The sequence below is a fragment of the Seriola dumerili genome, unplaced genomic scaffold, assembly GCF_002260705.1.
Source record: "Seriola dumerili isolate Sdu_G_001 unplaced genomic scaffold, Sdu_1.0 BDQW01000068.1, whole genome shotgun sequence".
NCBI lineage: Eukaryota > Metazoa > Chordata > Actinopteri > Carangiformes > Carangidae > Seriola > Seriola dumerili.
In genome coordinates, this window is record NW_019174323.1 from 17229614 (window position 1) to 17244895 (window position 15282).

General features: G+C 39.7%; 2 protein-coding genes across 2 annotated transcripts; one reads left to right on the forward strand and one right to left on the reverse strand.

Moving 5' to 3' along the window:
* Positions 1 to 289: 289 nt before the first annotated feature.
* Positions 290 to 9406, reverse strand: cops3 (COP9 signalosome subunit 3). Its single transcript, XM_022742699.1, has 12 exons — positions 9248 to 9406; positions 8113 to 8242; positions 7072 to 7184; positions 6351 to 6400; positions 3999 to 4091; positions 3533 to 3712; positions 3187 to 3327; positions 2611 to 2784; positions 1919 to 2005; positions 1522 to 1635; positions 1309 to 1389; positions 290 to 777 (listed from the first exon to the last, which is right to left on the reverse strand). The coding sequence occupies exons 1-12, from the start codon at positions 9300 to 9302 to the stop codon at positions 724 to 726; spliced, it is 1272 nt and encodes a 423-aa protein (XP_022598420.1). The 5' UTR covers positions 9303 to 9406; the 3' UTR covers positions 290 to 723.
* Positions 9407 to 10535: 1129 nt separating this feature from the next.
* On the forward strand, positions 10536 to 14827 carry nt5m (5',3'-nucleotidase, mitochondrial). Its single transcript, XM_022743291.1, has 5 exons — positions 10536 to 11303; positions 12129 to 12229; positions 12842 to 12902; positions 13042 to 13156; positions 14006 to 14827. The coding sequence occupies exons 1-5, from the start codon at positions 11031 to 11033 to the stop codon at positions 14143 to 14145; spliced, it is 690 nt and encodes a 229-aa protein (XP_022599012.1). The 5' UTR covers positions 10536 to 11030; the 3' UTR covers positions 14146 to 14827.
* The last annotated feature ends 455 nt before the right edge of the window (positions 14828 to 15282 follow it).

Genomic DNA, 15282 nt, shown 5'->3' on the forward strand with positions numbered 1-15282 from the left:
TTCACCTCTTGTAGTAACAAGCTGTCAAAACGGTTTTCTGTACAGTGCTCTAGCGACCTCTAGTGGATCCGACCTAAAAAACAAAACAAAACCCCAAAAAAAAAGGAAAAAAAAAAAACAAAAAAAACAAACAAAAAAACAAAAAACAAAACAGTGCACCAGATTGTGAACGACTCCTCCATTGTGCCGAGTTTGGTCAAGGGCATGTACACGTGTACAGTTTCGCTATCAATGATATCTACATTCTAACCAAAAGGAGTGAGAGGGAAACGATCAGTCTTTACAAATGTAGAATATATCAGATTTATTCCTCGTCAGCCATAGATGTTTTACCTCATATGTAATGCCCTCGAGTTACGGCCATCATGCAGCAGAACCAAAACAAACAGTGAGATTATTCACACATACGTTTGGAACAAATAAGTCCAGTTTTTATTATTGTGGTTTCTGTTAATGTAGCAGTGGCGCTCCAACCTGAACATTGATAAATAAAACACTGACAAAATTGTAATGTTTTTTTTCCTTTTCTGTAAGGATCTTTTGTTATCCTTAAGACACTGTGAAGAAAGAATAACCAAATTTATCATCATTCCACACAATTAGATTTTCCTTGACCAATGTCCTTATGCAATAGAATGTTTGTCTTCCTCTTTTAAAAAATCCAACCCATCCTGGGAAGAACGTGTTGGGTGGCTGCAGCGTTCTCTCCCTGTCCAAGGCCCCTCAGGAGTAACTTGATGTTTTGCTACCAACATCATCCTCCTGCGATCCCATACTCTGTGGGGGGAAGAAAAAAAAAAAAGTGTCACGTGTCGACAGACGCAACAGACGCAATAACTGGTTGCAAACAGGTTTCCGCTACAGTGTCACTATTGTACTGGCTGTTTTATCTTTTGGGACTAACCAGTGGCCTTTTCCAGGAAGCAGTTATACAACTAAATTATGTGGATACATGCATTCCAGTTTTTTTGCTCAGAAAATCACTTTAGACAACTCAAGAAAAATCTACTTCAAGGAACTCTCCTGAACGACTTACATCCTGTTTGGGATTGTTATATGTCTGTGACACCAAAAAGTGCATGTTTTATGCAAATGTGACTACTTTCCATTCATCATTCTACCAAATATGGATGCATCTTTGTACCATAAACTGTAAGACTGCAAATCTTCCACTGAGACATAAAACACATGACATTCGCATAGAAATATTTAAGAGCAAAACCCAACCCATACATACGTTAAAAAAGTCCAAATATCAGAAAAAACTATTAATATTTACATATTTGATGTTGTTAAACATTGTCTCACCTTCTGCACAAATTGTGGGTTTACTGTGATTTCTTGATCCATAGACTTTAGTTTCTCATCCAGCTCTATACATTTCAACATCTGGAAAGAGAGAAATGATATAACTTCACTTTAAAAGTAGTGACTGATAATAATACCAAAGGATTCATACATAAGATTAAGAGTTCATTCAAAGCAAGACTGAAAACTGAAAATAGAGAGGGGCATCTTCACCTCTTGGTCAATTTTGTGGAGCATTGCTGGGTTGTTGTATTTTTCGGGGTTGTCATGGAAGCAGACCATACCATCCTTTTGGTTAATGCTAGCGTAGATCTCGCCATCTTCAATCTACAAAGAAGTACAAAGAGCGACATGAGGAAAAAAAGCGAAACACAACCTGCACCAATTGATACTAAACTCACGGAAAGTTAAATCTAAAACCTTTAAATCTATCTGGACTTGTTTTATTTTGTTTTTTTACGATAAATAAATCAAACAAATCCCTCACCATCTACTGTGTAAGATGTGCCCCCCAAAAATACAAAAAAGCTCCCATAAAATATAATAAAAGATATAAAATAAATGTACTGCGTAGATATTAGTATACTTTAGTCACTCTGGACCAACTCACCATGTGTAAGACGTATTTCTCTGCTTCCTGGGGGCCTGACAGCTGCACTCGACTCGCCATGTCTTGCAGAGACAGTGTCAGGAAGGTCTGCAGGAGACACGTAAGAGAGACACAGATATTTAAACAGAATCAGAATCAAAACATTAGATTCCAGTTCCCACAACTACCATATCACATCAGGGGTCTGGACCAATAATACTGGAGATTTTCCAACCGGTTGTTGCTAAAAATCTCACACAAAAACATTTATTTCATAAATATCTTATACTTACTACAACATGCTAAAGTTTGTAAATGAAATGTACAACTTTTAAATCATTATTTTCTCAGACTCAGCAGCTCACTGTAGTGAAGCCTTTATGAGCAGGAATCAAAGCAACATTGTGATATCAAGATAAGCGAAGTATTAAAATGTGTCAACTCTCATATTGTGATACACACATTACACTGGTAGATTACTCACCTCTCGCTCTTACACACCGCGACTGAGGGAATTCATGCCTTGTGTGCAGCCTAATGTAAAGTCTAAACATCATTCCTAGCCCGAGTATAATCGCCAGCATACAGTACGGTTCGTGGCATGAGCGATGACTGGAAGATTTTCATTCACACTTTTCTCATGTGGTGTGTGTGTGTTAATATAGAAGTAAAAGACACGTGCTCGTGTAACAGACACACATCCACACACCCACCTTTGTTAGCCTCTGGATGTTCTTCTTGTAGAGGGAGGAGAGGCACTGTTTGACCAGGCCTGTGTTGTTGTCTCGTGTGAAGGTCTCGCTGTGTTTGTTGACCAGGCTGCGCAGCTCTGCCGGGTTGTTGGTGGTATAAACCTGAGCTAACTCGTGGTATGCATTGCTCAGGGGCTGAAGAAGGAAAACACAAACAGCAAAATGTAAAGATAAGCTGCATGCATAGATCTTAAGTGACTTTGACAACGTGCTCACAATAAAAGCAAAAACAATTACTGAATAAGTTCCTGCATTTCCTTCAGAGGTGGATGGACATTAGCTACTGTGCATGGAAACTCAACGAGCCTTACAGAGGAACCTTTCATGATCATCAGCATTTTCTGTTACCGCTGTGCTTTTGTTTTATTCTATGAACAGCAGTCTCTGTCTTTAAGTACAAATGAAATTCTACCTGTAAATCACTCCTGATAACCAATTACTGAGTATTGAAACCTGATGAGGGTGTAACTTCATGTCTGTATACTGAAAGAACAAAGCCCAAATACTTTTCATTTCACCCATTCCATGCGTCCTTACCTTGATGAACCTCCCTACTATTTGTGAGGTGTATTTGGGCAGCTGCTGCACTTTGCCGTGGAGAATGAGTGACACCAGGATGTATTTCTTATAGGCTTCCAACATGATGTGGCTCACTGCCATGGCTGGAGTGGTTATTGCCTGACAGGGGAAAATTAGAAATGTTATCATTCACAGAAACACCACAGAGAAACTGACAGTTTAATGTGTATTCAGGCAATACACGTGGGTACACACATGGGTACAAGTGACAAATTCACAACAATTACTGGTCACATTAGAGGGCAATTTTCTAAAAATAAATTCTACTACATAACGCAAGTGCCAATAAAACACAATAAAGTACCTGTTCATAAAAATACAGTGCTCTTTCGAAGTTTTTGAGGCCCGTGTAGATCATGCCACCGTAGTAGTAGTAACATAAAAAGTGCTTTGCGTCATAGGCTCCATTCTCCTTACAGATGTCCATCATGTCCAGCTCCAAGAAGGGCAGGGCGGGCTTGAAGCACTTTGCTAACAAGCACAGCTGCAGGGAGACAGGTATGTAGAGAGGGTGACCGACAGGTTACACTGGACATGGTTAAACTGCGCCTCAGCTCGTCTTTGAATAATGCAACAGCCCATGAACTGCATATTCAACCATGAGTGCACTTGGGAGGAAGAATCCATCAAAAACAAAAGGAGTAGATGTTGATTACAGATAACACAGCCTAACTGATCACATTCAGTAGCTAAATCAAATGTGCAAGTCAAAGCATGAGGCCTTTTAAGATTACAGACATGATGAAGATGCAGCAGGGGCATTGACTCACCTGACACAGGTCTGCATGAACTGAGGTAAGTTGGTTTGTGTTCATCTGCATTTTGTCTATCGCCTGTTTTAGGACAACGACACCCCTCAATGGCTGTAAGAAAAGGAAATATTGAGTTATTCAGCTGCAGCTTGCTTTAGAGATCCTAACACACTGAAAATGGCCTAGGCCTGTACCACACTTTAAAATGCATTTAAATATTTAGATCAAGAAGAAGAAGAAGAAGAAAAACATGCCACTCTTGGGTGCTGTTGTAGTAGTAGTAGGATGACTCATTTGGCCCTGACTGTTTTGAAAAATAGGATTTAAATTTAATTGTTTCACTGTCCCCAAGAGGTAAATTGCTTTTGCAGCAAGATGCATGGAACATTTCATTAGATACATTTCACCCATTCACGAGTTACATTCTCGAGACACTGCACAGTGCCCTTTAAAACACCATGTGTGTATAAATATATATATATAATATTATATTAATATAAACATCACACACACACACAACACACACACACACACACACACACACACACACACACACACATACAACATACAATAACACACATACATAAAATGGGCAAGTTGACAAGGACACTTCACAGCAATGAGAACATCATGGAAAACCACAAAAACATCAACACGAACAAATGTATTCAGGTGGAAGGAAGTGGTGTCTTTTGCTATCTCTATGTGACAACACAGACTTGGGTCATATGATTCTAGTGCAGAGGAGCTGAGCGTGTGTTCTGTCAAGAGCTGTTTAAAATTTGAAGGGCACTTTATTAGGAACACCATACTGCAAGATGTTAGAAACATTATGCTGAGATTCTGTTCCGTGTCGACATGACTGCATCACATCATTTCTGCAGATTTGTCAGCTGCACGTTAATGCTGCCAATCTCCTGTTCTACAACATCCCAAAGGTGGGAGGGGAGGCCATTTAACTACACTGAAGTCTTTGTCATGTTCGTGAAACCAGCTTGAGACAACTTTTGCGTGACTTGGTGAGTGATCATGCTGGAAGTGGCCATAAAGGGATGCACATGGTCTGTAACAGTACTGAAGCTGTGGCATTCAAACCATGACTGATTGGTTTAAAGGGGCTCAAAGTGTGACAAGAAAACATTCCCCACACCTTCAGACCACCACCGTCAAACTTGACGTCTTCTGCTGTTATAAACCATCCACCTCATGGTTGGATGTGTTGTTCATTCTGAGATGCTTTTCTGCTCACCACTATTGTAAAGGAGTGGTTATCTGGGTTACTGTAGCCTTTCTGTCAGCTCCAAACAGCCTGACCGTTCTCCTCTGACCTCTCTCATCAACAAGGCATTTCCATCCACAGAACCCCCACCCACTGGGTGTGCTTTGTACAATTCTGTATAAAAACTTTAGAGACTGTTGTGTGTGAAGATCAGTTTCAGAAATAGTGAAACCGGCGCGTCTGGCACCAACAATCTTCCCACAGTCCAAGTCCCTGAGATCCAATTTTTCCCCATTCCAATGTGTGATTCGAACATTATCTGAAGCTCTTGATCTGCATCTGCATTCCACTGTTGTTACATGATTGGCTGACAGGATAATTGCATGAAGAAGAGGAGAAACAGGTGTTCCTAATAAAGTGCATCGTGAGTGTCAACACGGGCGCATATCAGCACATACGTGTAAGAGAAAGAAGGATTATGACTGAAAATTATAGAGATCACTGTTGCTGATATAAAGAGTTCATGGTCGCTTGGCTTGTGTTTGGAGTTGGAGGCCTTCTACAGGCCCAACACAACGCTCTGTCAATAAATACACACTATTCACACTATGTTCAACTGTGCAGAGATGGTTTGATGGAAGCTCGAGCTGTATGATTCACAAACCAACCACAGGCGGACGAGGTGCAACTGAATAAATAAATAAAAACTACAGAAACAGACACTAGTCCGAAATAAATTAATTAACCTTATTTGCATTCTGCATTTTAAGCTGATATTCAAACAATTCAGTCTTCATTAGTAACCACAGCACTGCAGACTACTGCAAAGGCCACTGTGAATCATGAATGAAAACAAACTTTTTTGGACAAACATAACAGCATGAGAAATTTGCATCATTTATAAAGGAGTGGCCACTGAAGAAAATACATCTTTCCTGTACAGATCTGGGGAATTATGTGCAGAAAACATTTTTTTTTTTTTAAGTGCTGACTCTTAAAGATAACACATAAGCATATGCATCTTTCCTCTATAACACCCTACATTGGGTACTGATTCATTTGGAGTTTAAAAAGATATTTTAAATTAAAGCTCTCTAATGATATATAATCAGACATTTCACTCCCACCATAGTCAGAATTAACAGTCTTACCTGTTTCCGCTCTACAAGGGCATTTGTCAACTGGTGGCAAAGACCAGCAACTACAAGGGAAGGGAAAGGAGAGAAGGAAAGGACAATGTTCAATGTAAATTGATGATTGACTGTTCTAGACAGATTAGCAGTTGATTAACTATCATGCACTGTTCACATCTCTAGAGGACATAGTATATCTATACTTTAATGCAATTTATGTAACACAAATGAGTTCATATATACAATCACAACATTTTCCACAAGTTAACTGAATGAAACTCTTACTTCATTGTAATAATTTATCTGAGATCAAGAACTTAGCAGAAATAGAACGTGGTATACAACAGTAGATACTATTGAACACCACACTACAGTACTAATACAATACAAACACACCCACAATCCACATTACAGATGCCATAACAATGCAACACAATAAAATGTGTTCTTACTTTTAGTTGATACTGAAAAACATCTTACAACACTTGTAAGTAGACACACAGTCTGTACATGATATGTGGTCACAACTAATTAAAATCACTTGCATATGAAGAAGTGGGTATAATTTAGATAAAACGTGGCAGAGTTGTACATATTCAAATGGAGCGAATGCTCTCAACACAATAAAAAGGATGTTGATCAGTGTAGCATGAATCTGTGCAACATAGAAAAAACCATCAGGAGACCAACATGCTTCCTAAACATCGAGGAGCAAGAGTTTTGGTTAGTCAGGACTTACAAGTGTCTGTTGCATATCTAATGTGTTCCCCATTGCAGGTACTGATGAAGAGCTGGACTTGGGAGAAGAGCGTCTCAAAGTCAGGGATGTTTGGCATGGAGAACTTCACAAATCTGGAACAAAAGAGGAGGAGGTCAGCAAAAAACATTCCCTCCAACAAGGAGACCTTGATGTAAGCCTTAAAGCTTAACCCGTACCAACACTTTGATATGTGGAATGGAAATGGAATGAAAATACTTAATTGGATGGTTTATTTTTTAGATCAATTCCACATGTTAAGTTTTTCCATGTGAAAAATGCATGGAATATAATCGGTCAAGAATTTGAAGTATTGAGGTTTGGGATGCAGATGTGAACTAATAATACCTAGTGTGGTCATAGCTAATTAATAATAAAACTACTTTATTCAGTGTTTTTCCTAGTTGTGGGTTTTGTGTAGGTGCAACTCAACTTTTTAATCATAGTAAATTTCATAACTGTAAATGCTGAATGCAGCACAGGCATTTCTTGACTTTCCAAATAACAGAATAAATATTTCCCACCGCTACAGTGTTCAACTGTTTCATGCCTTCATTAATAGATGTACATGCAACAGGTAGCCTTCAGCTGCTTCAAGACTACATAATTTTTTCTGTTACATGCAACAGGTAGCTTATAATAAAAGTCATAGCAATACTAAATAATTTATGTGTTTTATTTTAACCGACATAATAACAAATGGACTAGCAACAAAGTTGTGTGTCTCTCCTTATTTCTTTCTGCCAAGCTCCACTACCTCTACCCTATTCATCACAAAAAGTACAATACGACCTTCAACAGACACAACAAAAACACAATCTATTGCCCCAGTTAAGAGAAAAGTGGAGCAGAAGCAAGGAGCATAATGCAGGCAGGGGTGTAGAGAAAACACAGTATAAGACAGAATTTAACAAATCAACAGCAGCAAATTTCACTAGAGACCGAGAAAAAGTTCTTGACCATGGGTAACTGCAGTGATGGTGGCAAACCTGGAAAAAGTTAGTGAAGAAGGAGGCTACTTACAGCACAGCCAGCACACCGAGGGAGTGCTCCTGGATGTCCAAAGCCCCCAGCACCGTGTCCAGGTGGGACAGATTTTTGGCCAGCAGCTCCCCACTCTTGTTGATCAACTCGCACAGCTGAGTCATCTGGCCTGGGGGCAGAAGAAGGCAAGGTGGAGGGGAGGAAAAAAATAGAGAAAGTAAACCTCTTTGAACCTTCTTGCAAGCTCTTTAGATCGTTGGAAAGACACATATCTCAAAATATCTAAGACAGTGTGCAAGATACAGATTACATTTTAGAAATCACTGTTTTTACGTAGGCCTGCTGTTTCTTAATTTATGTACTTATATGTACTTGGATTTACCATCACTAAGTTTCTACAGCACTGGCTTATTACATGCTGTGGCACATTAGAAGGACACATGCTCAAAGATGTACCTGCAATGGTTACCAAAACTAGATATGTTATTAAAACACTCCCCCTACCGCAGTAATTGTAAATAATGAGATTAAATTAATAAAATCCACCAAGAAGTAGAGGGCAATATATTCTTTCAAGTATGTTGAAACATTTTCTTTATTGTTTGAGTGGTAAAACAAAAGGCAAATTTTTCATTTTCTTGTCTACGACTGCAGAGTGGTTATTCTTTCCAAATGTACAAAACAAACTGACTTAGAAAATTGTTTATAACCATCGTTCTGCGGCCGAGTATTTCAATATAAATCGGCCGGTCAAGTGTCCTGTAAAGGCCTTGCAACAGAGGTAATGCAAGGGGGATTGACAGATGACTTTGAACCAATGATATTCGCTAATTCAGTTCGCCAGCCAATCATGTGGGGCCAGGGCGGGACTACCGGTAGGCAGTCCCCAGAATTTATTTTCTAGATCAAAAACAAAAAGTATGATTTTGACATTTTGTTTGATAAGCTACTCAGTTCGCGGTTATCCGTGGCGTCACAGTGTACTAACGCATCTTCTGTTGATACTTTACAGAACTCTCGCAGCCAGAGAAAGTCATTTTAATGGTGTGTTTACATGATAAAGCAAAAAGAGGGCTCTGACCAGTTTGGCTGCCTAGCTATCGGCAAGGCATTGGATAGCATATGCTAGCTAACCAGCTAATACTTCCCACTCGAATGAGTTTAGCAACCCTACCTTGAGCGGAGAGCTGCCGCACATTGTTCACAAACTGCTCCAAGGCTGAAGCCATTATTTCCTGGGTCCAAAGTGGAGGTAATTTGCACTGTTTTTCATTCAAACGTCAGAAACAACTCCGTCCGGACTGAGACAGGGGGCCACACAGCCGCCACTGAGGTGAAGCTATCGCGAGATCATATGAGCAGAACAGACTGCAACGAGATTTACGAACCGACCATTGGATTCTTAAAGTGGCAGGTACATGTTTTGCTGATAGTATTTGTTACACAGTGGCCACGATTTTCGTAATATTATTTTTTATTAGGAAATTGTAACTTATTGTGCATGTTTATGTGTTAAAGGACTAAATTAGTCCATTTAAGGCTGCACCGAAAGTTTTTCCCTTTAGGAAAAAGGAAATACAGGAACTGACGTACAATTTACCGGGTTTTGAACAAAGATGTTAGAAGATGTAAGAGCTCCTATCGAACTGAATTTAAAGCATCCTCTGAATGTAAACTGGACACCAAAGTTTCTTGTACTTCTAAAAAACAAGATAAAGCAATAGTTGATTATGTTATCTGTGATTGTTGTATTTTTTTTTTATTTTTTAACGAAATGCATAAAGTATTCACCTGTTATTTTGAAAACTGAGGAACTGGGTACATTTCATATCCACCCATCCATTCTCTACACTGCTTATCATATTCAGGGTTCAAACCCAGGACCTTACTCTTTGGTTAGACAACTAACCTATTTTTAAGTGTTACAGTGAATCATTACATTAATTGAAGATGAGCAAAAAAAAAAAGTACAGAAAATATAACATTTATTTTTGGCACATTTTCAAATATTTTGCATTTTATGTACAGTCAGTGGATCCCAAAAACTTCATTGTAGGGTGAAAAATGTTACACGGTTGAAATCTTGATTCATTCCTTCAATCCAATCATCCAGTCATTTTAAGAAATAACTTTATCCATTTAAAATTGGGTATTTATTACTTGTCAAATTTAAACAGAATTCACAAATGACGCCTCAAATGCTTAAAAATGCACCCTTTGCACTTTTATTATGATTCTACTACTACTACCAATACTATTATAATATAATAATCATGATGATAATAATAATAATAATAATAATAATAATAATATATTACTAATAATGTTGTATCATTTTCTTCTTTTTAATCTGCAATATAGTAAAACTGCAAATTGTGACTTGTACGTAGGTCTCACTTATTGAAAACAGGAGTGGAGTGAGCCATCCTGTTAAGCACAAATATCTTTGCTGCGAGCAGGATTGTAGTACAGTTTGTTCTCACTGCGGAGCTTTTCTCACCTTGGTGCCGCAGTACCAGATGTTCACCTCTCGTTTCAGTTTCGGTCGCTCCAGCAGTCATTGTCAGAGATGCTGTGGGCTCGGGAGAGACTGCGTGTAGCTGCCGGGCAGTTAATACACACTGACAAAACGATGCAAACAGCTCCCAGAACACTGTAAAAAGGCATGTTACATTTGACCTGCCCGCTGCTATGCTAAAGTTAGCTACTGACCGTTAGCTCAGCTGTAACTGACTGGCAGAGAGCCGCCCAATAAAGTTAAAGCAGCCGTTAAAACAAAACTTCATGAAAAGACAATAAAACAATACAACCAGTGTTAAGTACCGACACAGTTTAACAGTCGCAGTATTTGGGAAAACTTCTCGACGTTCATGCGGACTTCATCTCCAGTTTCGCCGTTTGGACAGTGTTAACGGTAGAAACAGTGGCCGGTGCTGCTGCAGTCTCTTCAGTCAACAATGATACTGTCCAGCACTACACGCCTGTTCGGAAGAGGAAAAACTTTGCTTCGTGATCCGTTCAAGAGGATTTGCGTAAACATGTCGTCCTCCTCTCTCTCGGGTAACAGACTGCGGGTTCTGGTTGACATGGACGGGGTCCTGGCGGACTTCGAGGGGGGTTTCTTGAAGAAGTACCGGGCCAGGTACCCTGACGAGCCCTACATCACCCTGGATGACAGGAGAGGGTTTTGGGTGTCAACGCAGTATGGGAAGCTGAGGAGTGACCTGAGCGTAAGTGACATGCATGCATGTTTGCATCCAGGGGTGCCCAGTAAAATAACTTAAAATAGTTAGATTTCACCAGAATTAAATTCACAAGAATATATCCCTGATAGTGGCGGGGCTCTGTAGGGTTTGTAAGTTGAAGTTTGATAATTACCAACATGAAATATTGTTGGTCCCTCAGAAACATATTCCAATGGGCTTGCAAGTCAGTGGGTGTCAACTTTGATTTGCTTTTGATTTATTGAAATAACAATAATGTGTGTGCATTTGCACATTTCTAATCATGTTTTGTTTTTAAATGTCATTCAGTGTACAAGGGGACAGAAAGCCTGGAAATCAGTCTGCGTATATTAAATGAATGAATAACCCAGGGCCTCACCTTCAGGGTATTATGGACTCTGCTCCTGACTGGCTGGGTACTTGCCAAGGGCAGATGCATAGTGCAGATGTTTTAGGGAAAATTCAAACATAGTGTATTGACAGTAGTTTAAACAGGCAGAGACATCAGTAAAAAGAAAGACTGCAGACGGCATTTCCCTGGTTGTTATCATGTCATATGACATAGAGATTGTAAATCAGGCCAAGGGTGCAAGGTCTATGCTCAGCAAGGTGGAGATAAACACAGAGGGTGTTTTGCTCAGTTCTTTGCTGCTTTGTCACTGTCAAGGTATATATTTAACTGACCTTGAAAAACTGGACTTTATGAATTTTTGGACATTCCTCTTCCAGAGCGCATGCACACTCACGTGGATACACACTCAAAACCTAAAGCAAAGATCAATGTACACTGATTATTGATAAGCTGCATGCATGTGTGTGCTTTGACTCCAGGAAAAAGCCATCAGTATCTGGCAATCCAAAGGTTTCTTCATGGAGCTGGAGCCCCTGCCAGGAGGAGTGGAGGCAGTCAAGGAGATGGCCAAGATGGATAAGTAAGTCTTGAAGATGCAATTATTGCAGGTGAACCTCCATCTGTGTGCACTGCAGTCATCTTATATTATGGGGTTCTGCATGATATAGCTAATCTAGCACACATCCAGCAGCTGTTATATGTGAATGCATGAATTTCATACATTCATACATGTGATGTTAAATATGATAAATATGTTGTGGAAGCAAGAGAAATACAATATACAAATTCACCTCTACAAAGGCATTTTATTACTTTACAGAAAATATAATTTTTCTAAATTGTAGTGATGGGCAGATGACACCTTGTGAAGCTTCAAACAGCAGCACAGTGACATCTAGTGGTTTGCAAAACTTATTGCAAAGACTGAAGCTGAAACTCTACAACATCTAGTTTTAGTGTTATGTGCAATAAAAGTGCAATAAGTCTGAGTGTTATTATTAAATCTGTAGTGCTGCGATAAAAGTAGATGTTATAATATAATTAATGAATACATTGTCCAAAAGCCAAGATATCAATTATTTCCAATGACTCATGAGTGTGGCTGTCAGGTATCAGCAGCTGGAATATAAAAATGTTTGTATGTTTTTACATTTTCCTCTCTGGTTGTGTTGTTTTGTCCTTATTTTTGCAGCACAGATGTCTTTATATGTACCAGCCCAATAAAGCACTACAAACACTGCCCGTATGAGAAGGTAAGTCTTCTGCCAGTGCACTTTGGAAATGATTACTGTGTGTCCTTTTTCTAATGAGATCTGCTGCATATGTGTGTGTGTGTGTGTGTGTGTGTGTGTGTGTGTGTGTGTGTGTGTGTGTGTGTGTGTGTCCGTCCAGTACGCTTGGGTAGAGAAGCATTTGGGCCATGACTTTCTGGAGCAGGTCATCCTGACCCGGGACAAGACAGTAGTCTCCGGAGACATCCTCATAGACGACAAGCCCGACATTCTAGGTGAGGACTGTATACATGTTAATGTGTGTGAACATGCAGTGTTTCGGTTGTCACAACAACAATAATGCTTGCTAATTAACATTTTAATGGAGTCAGCGATTTATGTAACAAATGGATTGACAGTGATGCAAAGAAAAGCCCCCACTGTGAATCTGCATTCCAGACACAGGTAGACAAACCAGTTTCTTATTTCTTGTCAGATAACTTTGGTTTTTTTCTGGCAGATTTGATCATCTTTAGCTCGCTAGCTAATTAAGTTAACTTCAGCTAACTATCGTAGGTAATGTTGGCTGAGGGTGCTGCCGTGTAATTTGCCAAAATCCTGTGGAGAAATCCTCAGTCTCAGTAGGCCTAATTACAGATGCTAAACTCTAATTGGACAAACCCACTGTTTCCAGGGAGGGGTTTACTAACTGACACAACCTGACTATCAGACAAAAGGGTAGTGACAGAACAGGATCAAAATGTAAATACATTTCAGAGAATAGCATGAAAATGAACAACATGCAGATAAAATGTCATGTGGTTGTTGATACTGTTTTCATTTGCATACATCTCCTTCAGCGCTTCATTTGCACTGTCAGATTTGATTTGTATAACCCAATGTCATAAATCAGAAACAAACAAACAATCTGTGTAGCATTACAACATCCTCTGACTTTAGACCCTTGAAACGTACAAGGAAAAACTTCCCAAAGAGCAACAGAGCAGGGATCGCTCCTCCAGGATGGACAGACATGCAATAGATGTCGTGTCTACAGAACAGAGAATAAAGTAGATTTACAATATGGGTTTAGCTTAAGCTACTTCCACGTGTAACGTATGTGCTTAACCTGTGATCCTGATCAGGTGTGGAGCTCCAACCAACTTGGGAGCACATCCTGTTCACCGCCTGCCACAACAAGCATCTACCCATCAGCCCCTCCCAGAGGCGACTCCTGTCTTGGTCGGACGACTGGAGGGCCATCCTGGACAGCAAGAGGCAGTGAACGCCCTCTTCCACGCAAGAGCCCAGCGGCTCCGCTTCCTGGTTAGGGGACGTTTCTCTTGGGTGACCACCGCAGCACCGATATCATCACCACACCGCTGGGGGTCGAGGCCTGGAGCGGTCGCTGTCTTGCAGAGGCGTTGCCATACTCCTGAGAAAGGAAGGTAAATAGAGGTTCGATGTTGTACACGAAAGCAGACACTCATTGAACTGTGTTGGGAGATGACATTAACTCGTTTGTCCACAAGGGGGCGCTACGAGACCGGGTGTGATCCACATTTTAACCTCTTTGACTGAGATAACTGTGACACGAAAACAAAGGACAAAACGCCTCAAAGTGGATCCATGTGAAGTAAAGGAGCAGATTTGAACGTGTCTGCTTCCTGTGCGTTTTATTTGGGTTCCCAATGTGGAACGTTTCCGTTCAAAAATAACTAATATCAGCCACTGGAGCGTTTTCTCCGTGGTCCTCTTCACAAAAGGCTTATCAATAGTTCTCAGTGCTGTGTTGCATTAATGAGTCATTCACTCACAACAACAAAGCACGCCACTACACACTGAAATTTCTAATTTAAATAAACAGTCTCCACGAGCCGTTAGTAGCATCGCGCATGTGCAATACATAAACATAGGAAAGTGACCTCGACTTACAAACTCTACAACTGTTTATTTTTAACTCCTTATTTTACGCGTACTTTTTGGGAGTGTACCACACCACTGTCAGCAATGTAAATGCAAATATACACATACAGAAATACCTCTAAAGGTTTTTGAAGAGTTCATATTGGTACTATATATTGGTGCTTTTTTTTTTTTTTTTTTTTTTTTTTTTTTTTTTGATGATGATCTATGCATCTTTATTAATAGACTGGTGATGAAAAAAATGCTGGTTAAAGTAAATGCATGTTGCCAAAACCAACACTAGTGTAGAATATATCAGAATAACAGTCGCTGAAAAATGTGCACTGAATATGTATAAGAAATATTAAAAGATGAAAAAAGGATGTTTATTGAAATCCATGAACATAAGACTAATTTTCTGATTTAAGAATCAAGTAAAACTGAAAGAGAGAGATGATTTATATTGTTAGATTTTGTTTTTACCTGCTCTACTTTCACACAGCCAGTCGAGCACACA